Below are 21896 nucleotides of genomic sequence, written 5' to 3'. Positions count from 1 at the left end.
TTTGAGGCCCAACACCTAACAATGTTAAAAAAAGAAAAAGTAGCCTTTTAAATAGCAAGAGTGCTGTTAAGATCTATGGGATGGCTAATATCAGCTTTTATTCCAACATCCTTCGAGCTCTAATGCCAATTCTGCAGTAAGCAACCTTCCCAGAGCATGACATGTTAGAAGAATGGGTCCTCTAATGCTAGTGATTCATTTCAGGAATGATGTCAAGAAACATACTTTGCTTGCTGAGCTGTCAGGGATGATAACTTCCCAGTCCAGGCAAAGTCAGGACTTAATTCATCGTCCCATGCTGGGAGCCAAGTGAATCTGGCCGTGACATCTACCCACTGTACATGGGCGATGTCAATATTTAGGTGGAGGCAATGAATTAAACGTCTTCCTTTTTCTTCCTGAATAGTAAGGCTATGCATTCAGGCTCAGCAGTGAAAATGTTGACAGCTGCTCTGTAAAGAGGTTCCTGTCATTTATTTGAATTGGTTTACAACAAGCAGAGCTTTCTCTAAGAATATGAATGACAGAGGTGCTGTATCAAGAAATTCTTACCACAGGGGTCTGGCCCTAAGGATGCATTTTGGGGTGACTGGACAAGAATAAAGCCATATGTTATTTCACATATGTTATAAGGTAGGATGTGAGTTTATTCCATTGCATTCCCACACTCCAGTTCTTAACAGCGTCTGGGGGTTGATGATTTCACACAAGACAGGGATGGCTGAGGAAAGCAGCATACGCCATAGAAACTGGGTCAGATTGACTTTATTTTACAAAGAAATAAGCACTTACCCTTTCACTAAAATCATACCTTAGGCAGATGCTCCATTTCATCTTTGAACTTTGTCCAATGCCTGAACTTCTCTGTGGGAAACTCTTATAACTGAAGGGGTATGGTCTCTTAACCATTTAAAACCCAGTATGTTGTTTTCACACTGAGAACACTGGTTTGTCAGATTAGCATGAATATTTGTAAGAAATACCTGAAATGCTGCTCCATGCCAGGCATTGTACCAGAACTAGAGAGGGTAGGTATATGAGGAGAAAACAGCCAAGGTCACATCTGCTTCAGAACAGAAATTAGTAAAGAAAACATTGCCACTCTGATTATGCCTTCTGACTTAGAAAAAGAATAATGGACTTTCCAGGGTAGAGGGGACTTTAGATCTAGACTAATAGTTCTTAATGTTTATCTCTGAGTCACAGAACTCTCTGAGACTCTGACAAAGGCTACAGATTCTTTCCCCAGCATAATTTGTATACTTACATAAAGCTCCCATCTAGTCCAACCTTCTAATACACAGAGAGCAAGTAGCTTCTCCAAGGTCACCTAGAATGTTGACGGCAGATCTTAGATTGGAATTAGATGCTGGTCTGGGACTTAGTTCACCTCTTGGGGAAAAGTGGAGATGGAGTATCCCCACCCTTAGGAGTTGAGAGTACATCTCCTGTCTACTAAAAGGTAATTTTGAGGCCTAACACCTAACAATGTTAAAAACGAAAAAGAAAAAAAGCCTTTTAAATAGCAATAGTGCTGTTAAGATGTTTTGCATTTAAGATGTTTTGCAGTTAAGATTTCCTTTTTTATCATGGAATAAAAAACTACTTCCTCTGGATGAAAAAATTTCATGGAACAATAGAAAGTATCTAATAAATAATTTTAAATTTTAGATGCATTGTAGTTAATAGGGTCGTTTAATGTCAGATAGACTTGGGGAAGTCATTCCCCAGGCACGGGGACTAGGGGAAAGCATTCAATTTCTTTAAAGCTCATTCCTTCATCTGTAAAAGTTATAAGACAGTAGGATATGTCCAATGGATCATGTGTCTTGTGAATATTAAAAGGGATGATGAATGTACAATATGAGCACAATGCCTAGCTCTTAGCATGTGCTCTATTAATGGTATTACTATTATTTTTGTCATTAATATTATTTAACGTGTAAAAGGAGATTATAGGCAGACATTAAGGAGAAGCCAGTACAAGTTTCCTTCTTCTATATGTGCCTATAGGGCTGTAGAGATGTCTATCTCGGAACAGTAAAAGGAAGCTTCCTTTTTGAACAGTTCATCATGTACTGTTTTCTTTCAGTGAATGAAAGATTGTAACATTAAGAGGAATTTGCAGGCAGACATTTAAAAGAAACTAGCAGAATAAGTTATAAGATTAATAAGATTAAATATTATATTAATCTGTACCATTTTAAAAGTCCTAGGCAAAGACTGCTGCCACACAAACCGGGCTATATTTCAAAATAACTATTTATTTAACAAATATTTAATGAACATTTTATTAAGTTATGGGAAATAAAACAGATGTGATCTCTGCTTTCATTGAGTCAATAGTATTGCAAGTATTTCCCTTTCGTTGTTCAGGTTATTATCTGAAACCTGAATCTTACTCAATATTGCACCCATATTTTGCCCAATATTTAAGTTGCAAATGGGAAATAAATTCAGGAAAAAATTACTGTAGCCACTTAAAAAGGATTTAGATATTATTCACATTTAAAGCTAACCTAACCAACAACTAAAGATATATGACCATAAATAACATTTCTATTTCCAACTCCACAACTTTTAAGTCAGCATCACAACTGACTGCAGTGTGACCATAAAGAGTGTCATTCAAAACATATGGAACTGACAAATGTCCTTTGAAGGTTTGGTTAAAAATTAGGAAATATTCAAGAATTGCAATTATCAGAGAAGTCAGTTTTATACTTCTCACAAGCTTTCTAAGTATCTGTTTGGTTGGGGTAATAAAACTCTGCTAAGTGCTAAATTCTTGCATTTATTGTTCCACAGATATCAGCAGTGACACATTTAGAAGAAGATATGCAATACCCGCTTCAGCCTTGGCAGGAGAAAGTCTTGAGAAGCATTTAACAAATGAATCATGGCAGCCTCCAATAGAAAAAGAAGACAATGGCTTACAACCTCATAGGCAGAGACATTTTATTACAAGCTCATCATCCAAGCCTTGTGAGCCTGAGGAACACTATGTACAAAAGATCGTACGAAAACATAGATCAAAATATGATGATCCTTGCGGACTGTTAAAACAGAGCAGACCTAGACATTTTCAGCCAAACAATTCTCTCATCTGTAAATATGTGCCCTGTGATCAATTTGAAGATTACATGAAAGAAAAGCCAAATCGTAGACAACACTCAAAGCCTGAGAAAGAGCAAATCCAAATTAACAGCGCAATAGAAAAATTTCTTATGAGTGAGGACAACATAGATTTATCAGGATTATCAACAAAAATCAAGAAAGCATATTCCCCAAAGAGGGTTAGTGTCCATGATCCTGATTTAGTAGAAATAAATAGGTCAATGATGTCACCCAAAACATCAACCCCTTGGAAACGACAGAAAAATCAAAGTAACCAGCTGACTAAGTTGGGTGTCAAAAACTGTAGCAACCCTGGGGAGAGAAACAAAGGAGAAAAATGGTTTACTAATTCACGGGTTCTGAGAAGGAAGAGAACCCTTCAGTCTGACCTCAAAGGGAAAATTAAAGGACGAAACTTAAAGATAAAATTAAATTTACATCCTTTTAGAAAAGTCAGAGTCCATCCAGAAAAATCCTTGTCAGGTCTCCCAAAGCAATGCAAGCAAGTATTGTTGCCTCCTAAGAAATTATCCAAAACTTCTGAGACAAAAGCCAAAATAAATACTGTGTCTTCTGCAGATTTTCTTCAACAGTCAGAGAGTAGCAACTATGTTAGACTCACTTCAAAGCGGCTGCCTCTGAAACATGCCTCAAAGCAGACCCCATATTACCAACGAAACACTAAACGTGCCCCGCTGCTCAGTGCTAACAACTTGTCTATAGTCAACCAGAGCTCTATAGAAAGCAACTGTTATTCAGCTGGCCACATTCCTGATGGAAACACATCAAAATTGCCTCAGCCTACACCCACTGATGCTGAGCACAGGCACTCACATTCTCAATTCTCAACTGAACAAATGGAAGGTGCAACTCAGCTTGAATCAAAAGTGCTTAGTTATTTACCAACTACTTGGGAAAATACAGGAAGTGATGTTTTACCATTCCAGCATTCCACGGGGGCTACTGACCAACGGACAACGGAGTCCACTGAGCACATGGGACAGAATGTATCAAAGACCAGCGAGCTAAATCAGTTTTCTTTGTCCCCGAGGAATCAAACACAACTTTTAGATGCTCACAAGACTGACAGCTACAACAAGGAATACACTTTAGATCAAAATGAAGCCTTACAACACAGAGAGGAAAATTCAACTCATACACAACTTGGAGATAAAGAAAAAACATTAATGACAAAACCCCAAATACCACATCAAATTGTGGAAAATTGTGTTACAGATAAGGAAGAAAATGATGTAGAAAAAAAACTTTCAAAAACAGAAACTTGTGATTCCTCTCTCATTCCCCAAACACGATCCAAGAACAACCTATCATTTATGAAGACAAATTCAATTCCATACCAAAATAGAATAGAACTTCCCAAGGATATCAGTACTTCTCCTGTTAGTAGTCAAGCCATTTGGCACCTAACCAATAGTAGCGAAAAAGGAATTGACAGCACAAATGCATTGCCCAGAAATGACGGCACTGAAGCACTAGAGATAAAAATAGTAGGGAAAGAAGAGAAAAATATGCTTGATGAAAGCAAGACAGATTCTAGTATGTTAATTCAGATCACACAAATGACCTTAAAAGGCACCACAAAAGAAAGGCAGCAAACTTGGGAAAATGGAACAAGTGTAAAACATGTATTATATGATGCAAGCTCTGCTGAGGAGACCATTACAGCTAAAGATTTAAGTATCACAAGTTCCCATGAAACCCAAAATAGAATACTTTGCAGTGAAGTAGATCCTGAAATTAACAGTAATATGCATAATTTTAGAGAATTTCAAAATATTCAACCAGATAAAGATAGTGCATACAAAGAAGGCGCAATGACAGTGGAGACACATGAAGCACTTTCCTTCTTACCAGGGTTAAAAGACAGTTTTGAGGCAGAAAATGAAGTGTTTTTAGTTCCTAGCAGAATAAATGAAGCTGAAAACTCTGCTCCAAAACCTGCACTGTATCCACCATCTGCTGAATATGCTACTACATCACCTTTAGAAGCAGAATAAAGTGAAGAAAATAACTCAAATAGTAATTATTTTCCACTTTAGCTTCCTTCAAGAGGACACACAAACACCCCTTAGCCTTTGCATGCATTACAAAGGCATCATTTTGGAGGATAACGATGTCCTCAGTAGCTCTTTGTTATCAATAAAATAAAACCACAGAGTTGAATATATGACAAAAATCAAAGATGGAGTCATAGGATATGTCTGACACAATTAACTGAGTATGCTTCTCTAAGGAATGAAAAACCAAGTAAGAAAAGTTTGGCCAAGTCTTGCAAAAGCAAGCAAACATTGAAAAAGCAAAAAAACAAAAGCCTCAAAACAATGAAAGACTACATAATAAGAGTATTTGAGCAGATTTACATTTGATGTTTATTTTATGTAAATTATTATACACATGTCAATTAGTGGTATTACAATATTGCTTTCTACATGGATAATTATATATTCATATTTGCATTTGATCTGTTTTCTTAATTATAGTATGAAAATAAAAATTCAGCTTTGTTAACTGTAGTCTAACTGATATGCAGATTGGCATATTTCATACATTTGCAATTGTCCTGTTAACAATTATCTTAGATTTAAGTAGAAGTCTTTAAAACCTGTTATTTCTCTAAGAGAAAAAAGTTAAGGATTTCCAGGGATAGTTGGCTGTTTCCATAAAAATCTGCAAAATCCAATAAATCCACTAGGTGGAGATCTCAGCTTCAATCATTTTAGAAGAACAGGGCTTGAAGATCAACACAATGGATCCTGAACAAAAGGAATTTTAATGAGCTTTATTGCCAATTGTTATTAATTTAAGATTTTGAAAACTAAATAACCTATTAGTACATAGCTTTCAAGGTTTGATCTCTTGGGTTTCGCATGCCGCTATTGTTTGGAGTGAGAACTCCTTCTTGTACACTGGAATTAAATGTGAATATAAATATTACATTTAAAAATAGTAGCAGAACAAACATGTCTCATTCAAAGCCATGCTTATTTGAAAAATATATATAGGGATTCAAATAATTTAATTTTTGAGACCACTGTAAAAAATATTTAAAGCATACCTTCACGGTTTAGAATATTATCATATTTTACATTTTTTAGTAGGGGAACAAAAAGGTTAAAAGGGAAACAAACTTCCTTTTCTCGTATCTGTACACCTGTCTAGGTCTATACATCTTTATATCTACATTTGGTATAATAATAATAATAAATAAGCTTTGTAAACCTTATAAGATTATTAGAACAATATAAATATAGCCCACATACCTCACCTCTTTTGTTTCCCTTCCTATTCAGAATTGCTAGGAAATGACTTAAGTTGTTTATTTTGAAAGTTCCTAAACTTCTTACCTCTCTTCGTCTTTTCTCACCAATATTCAAGACTTTATTGCTTTTAATCCTAATTCCTCTGGTATTTTTGTTCATTATCTCTACTTGAGCTTAACTCCTATGCCACCTATCTGCCTTGCCTGATCCCACTTTATTTTTAAAGCACCTTTAAGGTGAGAGAAGTATCTATGTCAACTTCTTGCATGATAAGTTTATTCCACCCTAATTGACGGCTTCTTCATCTTTGTAGACCAGGTCACTTTTTTTTTCTTGGTAGCTATCTTTCCTTTTCCTTTTTCCTTTTTTTCTACTTTAAAGCACTGTCACCTTACTGCAGCACCTTTAGCTTTGTTCTCTCTCCTCTCGCTGCCAACAATATCCCTGATATCTAGAGGCCTAATGAGTACTCTTGGTCACTAGCTGACTCTCAGGAGGCAGCAGTGCTAGTTCTCCTGGTCTCTTTTCTCTCTTCCATTTCTGAAATTCAGTCTTTTATCTCTTTATGATGTTTCCTTTGAAATCGTTCTCAGGTTTACCCTTGCCCTTGAATCTCCATGGTAACCATTGTAGTCTGTGTGTTGTAATCAACTGGATTACTCAAACAGCAATCCAGCTGGCTGCTCCAACTTCATTGTCTTTTGCTTGAGTTTCAACCCATCAGTTCTCTGTCTTTGTTGGGCACAAATCACCTGGGGTGCTTGTTAAAATGTGGCGTTTCAGGCTCTATGTCAGAGATTTTCATTCAGTAAACTTAGGATAGGGCCCCAGAATCTTTGTTTCAACAAACATTCTAAGGTAATCTGTAACCCACAGTTCGCAGCCACATATTAAGAAACAATGCTCAGCTATTCCAGTGAGCATTAGAAGATAATTTGGTGCTTGCCTTACTATAGGAACTACATACAATTTTTTAAGTAAGTAAATAAATCCTTTGTATCAAACTCAGATGAACTTTCTAAAAAATTACTTTTATCTTGTCACTGCTTTAGAGATAAAAATACAATTGCCAAAATTCCATATCCAAATTTCCTGTTCTAGTTTCCAAAATCTGTCACTATCTAATATCAGGCTTTTTTTTTTTTTTTTTTAACCTCTTACTGTTTTCCAACCTTCTCCCATCTTCAATAGACTGGTCTTCTTACTCTCCTCAATGTTCTAGCTTATGAATTTTGACTAAGAAGACACCCTGGAGAAAATACTGTGCTTCAAATTCAAGGAATGAGGTAAAGACAGGTATACCAGAAAAAATGAGAAGCAAAGTTGATAACCTAGAAAGTAATGACCAGGATAGCATGATGTTAGTGTCCTCCATCTAAAGATGAACTTGTTTCAAATAATTCCTGATACAGAGATTTAACCTCTCCATGACTACAATGTTGCAACTACTACTAGTCTTTCCCTTGTATCTGTTCTCCCAGTGAATTTTCACATGTTCTAGTTGCTTAAACTGTTCTTTCTCACCAAGCTGTCTTCTTTCAGAAAACTCCTGTTTATGATTTCAGCTCAAGTGTTACTCTTTTTGGGAAGCCTTCACTAACCTACATTCTGTCTTTGTCCCCCAACTTGCTAGTAGTATTCTTTTAGTATATATTCTCACAGAGTTTTGTCTTTCTTAATCTTGGCAGGTAACTATGGAATCATTAATGTGTTTATTCAATCAATCTCCATATAACTACCAGGTCTTAAACTCCATTTCAGTTAAGAGTTTCCATCTCTATTGAATCCCTTGCCCCTATCCCTAGGAGGTATACAGGAGGGACCCAACAAATAATTGTTGAAGGAAATAATGAAAAATAGCCCATTGTTTCCTTTTCTTTGCCACTCAGCTTGCTGACATGGTAAAGACCTTACTTGGCAATTAAGGAAGACTCAAATGTGTCACATACAGAAGCAGCTCAACTTCACAATACTGAGGTGGTTGCCAGAGCCAAGTCAGGCTCGACTTACTGGCAGACCCACATATTGCAAGTCAGTTGAAGACTTTGCTTTCCTAGTATGGTTTTTCTCTATCTTCCCCTCTGCATCTCATCAGCAGAACAAAGACTCTGTGCTGATAGCAATACAACTTTTCTACTAAGCAATCGATTTTTGTCCTTCCTTTTTTTTTTTTTTTTTTTTTTTTTAACAGAATCCTTCTTTGGCCATGTTCCAATTTCTGTTTCTCATTTCCCAACCTTTTGCTTAAGACATCTGTTCTATCAAAAAAAAAAAAAAAAAAAAATGCTTTTAGGACCTGCCAATGACTTACCTTTATCTTGAAATTAGAAATTCCACACACCTGTTATCTATAATTATGAAGAGGCACTTCATCAAAGCAAAAGGGATTCCCTTGATTGTTATTTGATGGTAAACTTTGTCATAGCTCACATCCCACAGAGAGAAGGAAATTCTAGAATAGGTGCTTGGCATACTTTTTCTGAGAAAATATGCCTGAAGTTCATACTGAAATACAAGAAAAGGTTTTCCTAAACTATTTTATGTGATGTAATTTTCAAGAAGAAATTTTGTGGACATCAGAATTCAGATGCAGGGATTGAAGGCACTGATAGGCAATAGTGGTATTCATTCATTTACTCAACAAACATTCTTGAGCATCTAACTTTAGATGTTAGTGTTATAGCAGAGAACAAAATAAAACAAAACAAAAAGCCCCTGCTTTCATGGAGCTTACATTTTCGTAGTGATGGAAGATTCTAAACAAATAAACATGTAACATATCAGGTTGAATGGCCAGGATAAGAGGTTATCTTCTGAGAAACTCAGTCCATCCCAAAACGATCTTCATTTTTTCTTCTTAAGAGTTTCTGTGTACACAGATGAGACTGGGTAATGACTTGGTCTGGATTTTGCCTTTAGGAAAAGAATGGAAAACTTGCTTTCTCTTTTCAAACATCTGGACTGGGGCTTATTCTATTTCTCCTAAGTGATTTCCTGAAATAATAACAGCCTCACTTTATCTATTTTCTTGTTGAAGAGAGATAAAGTGCCTAGGAAGGATCAGAAACAAAGTTATATTTTAAGAGGACAATAACTAGGATGGCTTAGGATGGAAAGATAAGAACCATTAGGTCTTTATGTATGAGGTCCTCCAGTGTGAAGAATGCAAACTAATATTCTCCACTCTGAGCAATGGAATCAATGGATTGATATCAAAACACAAGGATTTTAAAAGACAATAAAATATACTGGCAGAAAGATTACTAGACACTGGACTGGACTGTGTTACTCAGAAAGAAGTTGTACAATCTCCTCTGTGAATCTCTGAGAACAAAGCAGGCATAACCTGTCTGCACACTTAAGAATCCTTTCTTGTAGGCGGATTGTCTGGAATTTCATTCTGTGATAACATTCCCTCACTATTCTTTTAGACCTATGACCATATTTAAAAATTTATTTTACTGTTTACATATCCCTTCCATAACATTGATCACTCCATTTGAATTCTAAGTCTATGCTGTTAACCACATCATGATACTGTCACTCAGAAAGTTAGAGAGGGATTAGGACCCAGGTCTTCTGCCTCCCACAGTGCTCCTGAAGACCACCTATTCTGAGGCCTGCCTCATGTTTAAAAGCCAACACAAATCCATCCTGTGCCAAATTTCTTGCTTTGGAAAATGACTAAGTGTGGCTCACGCATAGTTAATAAAAATTGCAGCTGAGATGAGACTGTGAGTCATCTGTCATACCCTGGTCTCTCTTTTACTAATCAGTTGTGAGAAACGTTTCAAAATCAGAAAGCAGCAGCTAAGAAATATGAGATACTCAGACTTCTTGAGGCAATTAGAGACTAAAGAGCAGAAGGCAAATCAGTCTTCCCGCCTTGACAGTCTTAAAATACACACTGAAAGTAGACTTTGGAGTTATACTATTTGTGACAGATTTTGACCATAACACATTTTCTAAGAGGAAATAAAAATTACTCACTTCAGGACATGCGTTCCACCCTCGTATCAGCAGAGATGATACAGGCTTGGGAATGGAATAGCCAATGGGAGGTCTGATGTGGTGGTAAGCCATGTCTGCTGCCGCAGCCGCTGCAAACCAAATGGTCATGTCAGTTTTAAAATTCACATATTTATTTCAAGAAACAAATGAAGAGACACACACACACACAAAAGGCATTAAAAATCAATCTGAGCAATATCAGCAGAGATTCAAAGAGACTTCTAGGCCTTTTTTCCCCCAATGGTCTAAATAAGTGATGGAAAATTTGATACTATAAATTTATCTTTATAATTGTTCATTCATTTGGTTTCAGACTCAATAAATAGCAGAAGGCATTTATAAGGAGTGAAGGAATATGCAAGGAGCAAGTCGTTTTGTTTGAAGTATAGGGTATGTACATGATATTATAAGAAGTAAAGATTGAAAGGCAGATTAAACAAGACTGTATAATGCCATAAATCCTAGGCTAAAGAGCTTATATTGTATGTAGTAAACATGGAATACCACTGAAATTTCCACTTCTGATAGCACCTGTATCATTGAGCAAAATAGATTTTTTAAAGCTTAAATCCTATTACTGGTTATAAGGTTGTTGGGATTTTAGTTTTTAATTTTATAAAGTAGTTATTATTTTTAAAACTCTCTTGGACACTTCACATCCTTATTTTAGCTAACGATACTCATTGATTGAATTCTGTCGTGTTGCCTGCCTGCATGGATTTCTGAATATTGCTCATCTCAATGTCTGCATCACTGTGTTGGATTCTTAGAACTTCACTGTAGATTCCTGATTGCTAAATATTTCCTGTTCTGCAACCAATGATTTCTATACTCTTAGAAACCAAGCTTGTAGCTACTTTTACTGAATGCATTTTGTATCAGGCATCATGGCAGGTAACTTACATAAACTCCTTTAATCCTCCTAACAACCATGCAAAGTAGGTGGTGGTGGTGGTGGTGGTGTGTGTGGAACTAGTTTTTAATGTATAAACATTTTACATATAACTAGTAGTTGGTGCAGACTTTTGTTTCAAAATCCATGGTCTCTTCAGCACACATTATAATGAAAATACTCTGTAGTCAACACATGATGCCCTGTTATATCTCACAAAAATTGCTCTGCATCAGTGAAAGGATAAAGTTCCAGGACATTGCTGCTTCCTATCTTTTAGATTGTGGCGTTGTAAGCATCTGTCTATATCTTAATGACTTTTGAGATATAAGCCACAACTACTGCCTCTACTCTACCAAAATTTACTCCCATCAAATTCTGTTCATCCATACACTTTCAGTAGGTCTAGTGAAATTATATGCAATGTGATTTGATCAACACTTTGCTTTATGGATTATTCTGAATTATTACCTAATTTTGCCAATTGTAAATTAATACTTGTTCTTTGTAGAAGTTTAAAAAATTAAGAGAATTAGAAGGAATAAACGTTATCATTTAGAAGAAACCATTGTTAAAATATTTCATGTATTTCTTATATATTCTTTACGTCATTGACCTTATGTCAATATGCAATTATGCAATTCTTTTTTCCTAAATATTAAATAATTAATCTAAGCAATCAAGCATTTTCTCATGTTATTAGCACTCTATGTTAACCTATTTTAATGACACTGCGTTTAGCTTTTAATCATTTCCCAATTTGAGGTCGTTCCAAATTTGGGTGTAAACACTTCAAAGAATATCTTTTCAACACGAGTTGCCAGATTTCATAGATTATTCATTTATGATATTTTGAGGAGTGAAAACGATGTGCCAAAGTGCATAACTACTTTAAAGACTTCGGTACAACAATTATTCTAACAGTTGTACTAAATTTATACTCTCAACAGCATGTGTGTGAGGGTTATCAATATATCTCATCTGCACCAGAATTAGGTTTTCTCATTTTATAAAACATGTTACTAATTTCAGAGGTAAATACATCCACTCATTTTTTGTTGTTTAGATTGTGTTCTTATCAAATATGTCACTCCTTATCAAATGTCTTCTGTGTCACAAAAAAATAGGCATTTTGGTGTACTTTCACTGGTTACTCTTGAGTTTTTTTTTTTTTTTTTTCTCGAGACAGTGTCTCGCTGTGTCACCCAGGCTGGAGTGCAGTAGCGCGATCTGGGCTCACTGCAGCCTTTGCCTCCCGGGATCAAGTGATTCTCCTGCCTCAGCCTCCCGAATAGCTGGGACTACTGGCACGTGCCACCAACCCCAGGTAATTTTTTTGTATTTTTAGTAGAGATGGGATTTCACTGTGTTAGTGGTATGGTCTTGCTCTTTTGACCTCGTGATTCTCCTGCCTTGGCCTCCCAAAGTGCTGGGATTACAGGCGTGAGCCACCATGTCCAGCCACTCTTGACTATTTTTAAATTATTTCTGGAATGAGGTAAATCAATAAGCAAACAGACTGGTGCTTAGCAATCATTGATCTTCTAACTCTGCTCTACTTTGTTACCTTATGATCATTTGGATATTGTTGAGCTGGTGTAGCTCTAAGTACATAAGCCAGTATGATGAGCACATTTAAAATAATTGTACACAGCCTAATGGGTGGGGAGGGACTACTCATAAAATGAGTTAAACTCACATGCAGGTGCCAGCCATCCCCCTTTGAAACTCTTTTAGATTCTGGTATCAAAAATATAGAGTTACTTGTTTGCTTCTTGGCAGTGTGTCTGGAAAATCAGTTTAAGATGAATGATATTTAATTCTTCATTATTCAAAGTAGATTCTGCAAAGTCTTGGCATCTCCTCCCCTTTGCTTTAAGCACTCTTGGCAGTGATACTACTTATCAGTGCCTCCACCGAAAGTGGGCAACGCAACATGAGGGGGTCATGACATGGAAATTTGTCACCTTGAGATTGTTTTGTCAGTCTTGCTTAAGCAGCCATGCTACACTAACATCTGGGAAATTTTCTGGTATTACAGATTCAGGAAGGCGATTGTCAGCCCATTAATCAAATTTTTACCTTGATTGCTACAAAAAATATGTTAGAGGATTTGTGTAAATGTTGGTTTCTACTTTAAAGAGTGAGACTTTGCCATTAAAGGAGAATAAAGCTAAATTTAAAAATATTAATAACTATTTATTGAGCAACTATTATGTTTCAACACTATCCTGAAATATTTATCAATAGTTTAGTAAAAATAATAATCTAGATCTAGAGTAGGAATATCTAATAGAACTTTTTACACTGATAAAAATGTTCTTGTAATTCCAGCACTTTGGGAGGCCAAGGCAGGCAGATCACAAGGTCAGGAGATTGAGACCATTCTGGCTAACACTAAAAAACCCCGTCTCTACTAAAAATACAAAAAATTAGCTGGGCATGCTGGCACACACTGTAGTCCCAGCTACTCGAGGCAGGAGAATCACTTGAACCCGAGGCAGAGGTTGCAGTAAGTCGAGATCATGCCACTGCACTCCAGCCTGGGTGACAGAGCAAGACTCCGTCTCAAAAAAAAAAAAAAGTTCTACATTGTTCAATATGATAGGATAAAGTTACAGAGCACTTAAAATGTGGCTACTGTGACTGATACATTGAGTTTTTAATTTGTTTAATTTTATTTAATATAAATTTAAATAGTCATGGTAAGTGGCTTTCATATTAAACAACATAATTCTAGAGCATAGCTTGCACTCTCATTATCCTGAATAACAAGACCTGAGTTAAACACAGTATTGTGAGTCAGCTGCAGAGTCTATGTAACCATGGTGTCAATTTGTGGATTCAACTTCTCCCTTGTTTGTCAATACTTTATCAGGAAAAGAAAAGACACGAATGGAGACTGTCTATGTTGCTTCTCAAAAGTGACAGACCAGTGAAAAGCTACAGAACAAGCATTCAACACAACACGTGATAACCTCATTCATATATTCATTTGTCAAAATGTACTGACTATTTTATGTAAGTGATAATAAACCAAAAATAATCTGGTGTTATTTTTTTCAATGACAGTTGGTAAATGAATAAATAAGAAATAAGTGAATGACTAAGTTTTTTCACTGTATGTTATGGTTCAGTCATTAATTCTAAAATGCGATTCCTTTTGCCTGGAATGTTCTCCCCTACCCCTTTTTCCTTCATAACATCTACTGTCATTTAGGTCTTATCTTTGATTGACTTTTCCTGGGTACCTTCCTACGTACTCCCATAACAATCTGTACTATCATAACATGTATTATACTTAATTGCCTCTTTATTTGTCTGCCTGTGCATATAGATCATAAATGCCTTGAGGTCAGGGACTGTCTTTTAACCATTGTATCTTCTGTGCCTAGCACAGTAATTGGCTATTAATAGGTATTCAAAAGGTATGCATTATTTCCCTTAGGATAATGGCCTCCAGCTACATCCATGTTGCTGCAAAGCACATTATTTTGTTCTTTTTATGGCCATATAGTATTCTATGGTGTATATGTAGCATAGTTTCTTTATCCAATCCTCTGTTGATGTGCACCTAAGTTGATTCCATGTCTTTGCTATTGTAAATAGTAGAGGTCATTATCCGAAGGGAATTAATGCAGGAACAGAAAACCAAATAACACATGTTCTCACCTATAAGTGGGAGCTAAACATTGGGTACACATGGACATAAAGATGAGAACAACAGACACTGCAGACTACTAGAGGGGGAAGGGAGAGAGAGGGGCAAGTTGAAAAACTGCCTATTGGCTGCTATGCTCACTACCTGGTGATGCGATCCATAACTCAAACCTGAGCATCACAATATACCCATGTAGCAAACCTGCACATGTGCCCCCGAATCTAAAATAGAAGTTGAATAATAATAAATTAAACAATTAAAAAGGTAGGCACTAAAAGTGTTATTTAACTGGAACTAATATAAATTCTGGTATATAGGACTCAGTAACATTTACTGAATAAATGAATGAAGATGATAGCTCAATAGCAATAAATATCTTATTCATTATTATGTTTAGAGAACAGGGCACAATGCCTAGCCATCAAGAAACACTGTAGAATGAATATAATGTTTAGTTTAATTCTAGATGACAACATGATCAGGTAAATTACTGAAATCTCGTGGCAAATTTAATCAATAATATTATCTTTCATTAAAAAATATGGGAGGAGGTGCTTTGATAAATTGAAGCAGAGTGACATAATAAGAAGTACCTTTACCAAGGAAATCTGGAGGCCTAATTTTCAGTCTGGCTTTGCTGTAAACTCTCTGGGAGATACTAATTAAGCCAATTTGCCTCATGAACATTAATTTTGTTAAATGTAAGATGAAGCAGGGAAGACATAGTATAATGGTGGCAAGCATGGGCTTTGAAGACAGGGAACCCGAGTATTTAAGTCTTGACTACCCTCTTACATTGATTCTAAAGGAACTTAACCCACACATTATAGGACTAAATGAGATAGTATACATAGAGCTCCAGGCACATTGTTGTCTCTCAGCAAGTGTAGCTGCGTTGTTGCTATTATTATCATCATCTGCACATCTGAGAGTCTCACCATTTCTTTTTGGTTTGAACCTAGAGAACTAGATATAAAAAACATAATTGCATGTTTTCTGTTTTGTTTAGAATGCCAGTTATCTTAGATCCTTTTTAGGTTCTCTTTGGGTATGAATACCAAGTAAAATATTACATTGAGTTTCTGCAAATTTTAAGGCTACAACCTATCTCATTGGTCATAAGGCTCAGCTCATAATGCAATATGACTATGCAGACAGAATGACTGAGCAGCTCTCCATGACAACCTTAATTATCTATACCCCACTTATGGATAAGTTAGTATTAGTTTCTCAGTCCCTAAAGTAACCTTTCACTGTCTTCTGTTTTATAAAATTAAATTTAGAAACTCATATTAAAAAGACTGAAAAGAGAGCAATATACTACAGTATTTTGTTAGTAAGTTTTGACCAGTATGAAATTGCCAGAAATATCTTAATTTTTCAACTTTGATTGTGTTTATGTATGTTCTGAAAAGTATAATTGATTCTACTTCATTGTTTTTAATGGGCAGGGCTGTGGTGAGACAAAGCAAATGTGTTCTACAATCCCAGCAAGAGCTAAGACACATTCTTTGTTAAACTGACACTTTTCAATGATGTATCACCAGAGTGTATAGCATCTGAGAGAGACCATGAGATTGCAATCTTGAGATTGCACTAAGAATGGCTTAATTTTTTAAGCCACATCCCATTCTCATTACATACTGTCAGAAGAATAGATTAATTTGCTCCATTGTCTGTTCTCATTGCAATCTTTGTCAGTGTAATGAAATATTGGAATGTTAATATCAGCTATATTCATAGAAAAATCTCCATCTATTGGCCTGATTTAATCTTTCCAGTGATCTGGGTGGTGATTGGTTGGCTCTGCTCTTTTTAGTGATAAACTGATAAGGATTAGCACAATAAACAAGATTTCAGAACTTCAGCTCACTCCTATTTTCCTGCCGCTTGTCAATGCACAGTCCACACCATCAGTGTGTTTGTATCCTTTGAAGTTATTATATTCAGAATACTTTATGGTCCAAATAATATGTTGAAAAGGACATATTCAAGTAATATTTAAGGATGGGTAGTAAACTCAAATGGCTACCAATATGAGACCTGTTGGATATCTGTGTATTTAAATGTACTTTAATTCATATTTTTAAATACCATGTGACGTAAAAAGTCTGCTAGCCATATCTGGTTCCCGGACTTCCATTTTGCAACTCTGAGTTAAAGTCTCAATATGAAGTCTCACCAAATCCTGCCTAGAAAAAATTGGCAGATGTTCTTAAATTACTGCTATATCCCAGGCTATAAGAGCCTGGCATTAAGGAATCCCAGGACACAGAGTTAAATCTCTTTGTGAACCAGCTGGCTTCACACAGGAAAACAAAAAGAAAACAAGAGACTCTCTTCTCTGGGCCCAGACTATAATTTGAAAGTGATCCACAAATCTGGGTACCTGGTTATAAGGAAATGGGAATGGATATAATACATATTGATGGATTAATTCATCTCAGCTTTCTTCTTTAGTTGATCATGATGTACTGGAGGAGACAAGCCCAGGAGAGAAATGAAATCTAGGAAGTAGGTGTTGATTTCTTTCTGTAAAATGTATTGAGTATAGCTCTTATTTGCCAGGTTGTGCCAGCTTCTTTTTCATCTTGCCTGGTTCTTCTCTCTCTGTTTGGCTTCACACCTTGGCTCCTTCTCTTTCTAATCTGATCATTTCCCTCCTAAATCTGCTCCTTTTCTTGTATCCATCATTATCATGATGGTTAAGCCAGAAGCCTAGAAGTCTTTCTTGACCTCCTCATTTCCCTTGTGCTCCCACCTCAATCCATTGGGAAGTCCTATTGAAATCTCCCTAAACCAATATGTCCTTTCTCTTTCAAAGCTACTGCTTCAGCTAACGTAATAGATATTTCTTCTAGATGAACTGATTTCTCTGCCTCCAGTTTTGAATTTCTCCAGCCCAGCCTTTGCTTTGTTACAAGAGGAGCATTCTAAAATAATAATAAGAGTTGTTCTATATCCCTTCTTAAAACTTTGCAGTGACCTCCATTGATGATACACACAAGGCCTGTGATAGTTCATTTAATGTGTCAACTTGACTGGGCTAAAAGATACCCAGATAGCTGGGAAAATGTTATTTCTAGTGTGTCTGTGAGGGTGCGTCTTGAAGAGATCAGCATTCGAGTTGTAGACTGAGTGTAAAAGATACAGCCTCACCAATGTGGGCTGGCATCATCCAATCCCTTGAGGACCCCAATAGAATCAGGAGGCAGAGGAAGGGTGAATTAGCTCTCTTTTCTGGGGCTGTGACATGCATCTTCTCCTGACTTCAGATATCAGCACTTCAGGTCCTTGGGCCTTCAGACTCTGGAACTTACAGTGGTGACCCTGCTGATTCTCAGGACTTTGAATTCACACTGAATCACATCACTGACTTTCCGGGTTCTCTGGTTCACAGACAGCATATTGTGGGATTTCTTGGCCTTCATAATCATATGAGACAATTCCCACAATAAATCATCTCTTATAGATATAAATAGAAATATTTCACTGGTTCTGCTTCTCTGGAGAACCCTGAGTTGTACAAGGACCTTCAACATCTGGTTCCAGTTTTACATTTATAGTCTGTGTTGTTTGACTGATGTCCTTGTCTTCTCTGATTCATCCCTACTGAACTGTCTGTGGATTTCTCAGGGCTCTGGACCTTGCCGGTATAGCTTTCTTCTGGATCATCTTACTCACCTCTTCATAGTTTACCTATCTAATTAGTAGACATCTTTTAAAGGTGCATTCAGGTATCATCTGTTCTAAGAAACCTTCCCTGATATCTTTTTACTACCTCCAGTCTGGGTAAAAGGCCCTTCCAGGGAGCATCCTTAGCCCTCTGAGCTTCTCTCTAGTTGAGACTTACTCTGCTGATTTTACTTCTGTCACTCCTTCTCTATACTATGAGTAGTTTGATGGCCTGGTCACTGACCTATTCCTCTTTATTTTCTGCTTACTATGGCACAGTTTCTGGCTCATAGAAAGAAAGAACTCAACGGTGGCCTAAAGATAATAATAATAATAGCTAACATTTATTGAATGCTTATTATTGTCAACCACTGCTCTAATCTTTGGAAGTAGGTCTTATTATTATATCCATTTCAAAAATAAATGAATGCTGGTGAGGATGCAAAGAAATGGGAACTCTCATAAACTGTTAGTGGGAATGTTAATTAGTACAGCCACTGCAATGGAGAACAGCATGGCGGTTTCTCAAAAAACTAACAATTGTACTACCATATTATCCAGCAATCACACTGTTAGGTAGATATTCAAAAGAGAAGAAATCAGTATATCTAAGAGATGGCTGCACTCCCATGTTTACTGCAGCACAATTCAAAATAGTAAAGATTTTTGAATCAACCTAAATGTACATCAATAGATAAATGGATAAAGAAAATTTGGTACATATTCACAAGGAATATTATTCAGACATAAAAAGAATGAAATCCTATTTGCAACAACATGGATGGAACTGGAAGTCATTATGTGAAGTGACATAGGCCAGGCACAGAAAGACAAATATCACATGTTCTCGCTTATATGTGGGAGCTTAAATAAAATGAACTCATGGAGATAGAAAGTAGAATGATAGTTACCAGAGGCTGGGAAGGGTAGTGGAGAAGATGAGATAAAGTGGAAACAGTTAATAGATATAAAAATACAGTTAGATAAAATGAATAAGATCTAGTATTCAGTAGCATAATGGAGTGACTATAGTTAACAATAATTTGCCGCATGTTTTAAAACAACTAAAGAATGGAATTAGAATGTCCCTAATCCAAAGAAATGATAAATGCTTAAGATAGATATCCCTATTATTCTGGTTTGATCATTACACATTTTATGCCTGAATCAAAACATCACATGTACCCTGTAAATATGTGCAACTATTATGTATCCATAATAACATAAAAGAAAGAATTAAGAATAAAAAATAATAAACTAAAGTATAGGTAGGTTAAATAAATTGCACAAGGTCACAAGACACATGCCAATTCTCTTCAGTCCCTTCAGTGTTAGCCTGAAAAATGTTTTCTTTAAAATATTGAATTAATTTACAACATTAAAAAATGTATAGATTTCTTAATTAACAAGCAGAAATTAGTTGATATGGTCAGCGTGGGTATACCTATGTTCCTGCTCAGTGCTGTTTGGCTGAAGCGTGAGTCAGAGCACGTGATTTCTTATTCAACACACTGTTCAGCCTTGAGCATCTGCATGCTTCCCATGGTCCTGTGGGCATTTGATCTTTTTTATTTGACCTTTAAGGTGGTGGATGTGATGGTTTTTCAGTTTTCCTAAACCTGTGATTACAGGTTGATTTGAACATGTGAGATGCAAAAGAGACCCTAACTTCAAGCTTTTCTGAATGTATACCTATCACTTGTGTAGGAGTCAATGCTAATATTGGTGTTCTTTGTTTATATTTTTCCCAGGAGGTAGTATGCTGCTAAATCCAGAAGGATGAGTCCTGTGTAATGTTGCTACTACCATAATTGATAATGCTGTCTCACTTTGGAGTCATGGATTCGTTCCTCATTGTAAATGGCTAATATGTAGCTTATATTGAATCTGATGCTTCACACAACTTATTGCTGAACATATGCTAGATTGCCTAAACACTGCAATGATATTAGACATCTTGTTTCTTGATTCATGGTAACTGTCCAAGTTTGAAAAATTCAGCATCTATCATAAACAAACTCTCTTTCCAATAAAGTACTATACATTTTAATATCTGGGATATTGGAATAAAATTACTCTTAGGCAAGACTTTCAACATTTTATTAAATAATATTCTCCCTCTAAAATGGGTAACTATTTCAGGGGTCCATGAACTAAAATCTCAGGGCCATCTTTACCTTTTTAAAGTATTCAGTTTATAATTAGCAAAGTCTAATGAAGTAGAGAAAATTACAAAACTGTGAGTAAAATGCAACAAATACAATGATAAATAGTGACTTGGAATAAGGAGGAAATTGCATGTAACTTGATATTGGAGAATTAAGAAAGATTTTTGAAAGAAATTACATTTAGACCAAGACCTAAAATAAATTGGAGTTAGTGTAATGAAAAGTGGAGAAGAGTGTCTCTGACAAAGAGACTAATGTGCACAAAGGCATGGAGGTAAGAGGAGACATGCTGGGGAAATGAAAGTTTCCTGTGGTTGGGATGACTCTGGATGACAGGCTGCATGTGGTGAGAAGGAGGCCGGGAGGCAGGCAGGGACATAATCATAAGGAGCTTTGAAGATTGTGTTAAGACATATTGTTTTTATCTTAAGAGCAAAAGAAAAACACTGGGAATTTTAAGTCAGAGAAGTGCTATGTTCAAATTTGCATTTTTAGAAAGCTAAATCTAGTGATTGGTGGAAAAAAGATGATGAGCAAGGCTGAAGACAGGATACTATTTAAGACAATGTGCAGTATTCGACATGTGAAATAAGGAAGTAGCTGTGGAAATGGAGATAACTGGATGGATCTGAGAGGTAAACTGTAGAACCAAAAATAGGAAAATAATTTTAAAAAGAAAGAAAGTGATAAATAAAATGAGAACTAAAGAGGAGTCAAGGACGACTTTGAAATTTCTACATGGGCCGCCTAGAGAATGAGAGTGCCACTGAAGTAGAGAATCAAAGGGAGCCTTGACCTTGTGTTACACTTTTCCCTAATCTTGCACCTTACAGAGAGTTTGCAGTTTACAAAGTGTGTTCACAAACATCATCTCATTTAATGCTCACAGTAATTTTTGTGGTAGTCATCATTAATTGCATTTACTGAGGAAACAGAACTTGTGAAAAGGCCTAGAGGTCAGATGAAATGCAACATACTGAGAGTATAGAAAGTGAACTAGTGTTAGTAATGTGAGAGGTACAGAATCAGGGAGAGTTTTACAGGACATAGTAAGAATTTTGAGATTGAATCCTAAGAATATGGGAAGCCAT

The 21896-nt window shown here is 36.2% G+C and overlaps 1 protein-coding gene across 1 annotated transcript in view; it reads right to left on the bottom strand.

Moving 5' to 3' along the window:
- TNNI3K (TNNI3 interacting kinase) overlaps positions 1 to 21896 on the bottom strand; it is a 327610-nt gene that overhangs the window by 73633 nt on the left and 232081 nt on the right. Inside the window, exon 21 of the mRNA XM_011977732.1 lies at positions 10389 to 10498. Coding sequence (XP_011833122.1) covers positions 10389 to 10498 — 110 coding nt within the window. The remainder of the gene's footprint in view (positions 1 to 10388; positions 10499 to 21896) is intronic.

Source organism: Mandrillus leucophaeus, unplaced genomic scaffold (assembly GCF_000951045.1).
Source record: "Mandrillus leucophaeus isolate KB7577 unplaced genomic scaffold, Mleu.le_1.0 Scaffold103, whole genome shotgun sequence".
NCBI classification, from domain to species: domain Eukaryota; kingdom Metazoa; phylum Chordata; class Mammalia; order Primates; family Cercopithecidae; genus Mandrillus; species Mandrillus leucophaeus.
Note: the sequence above shows the minus strand (reverse complement) of the source record. Positions and strands in the feature narration are given on the sequence as shown.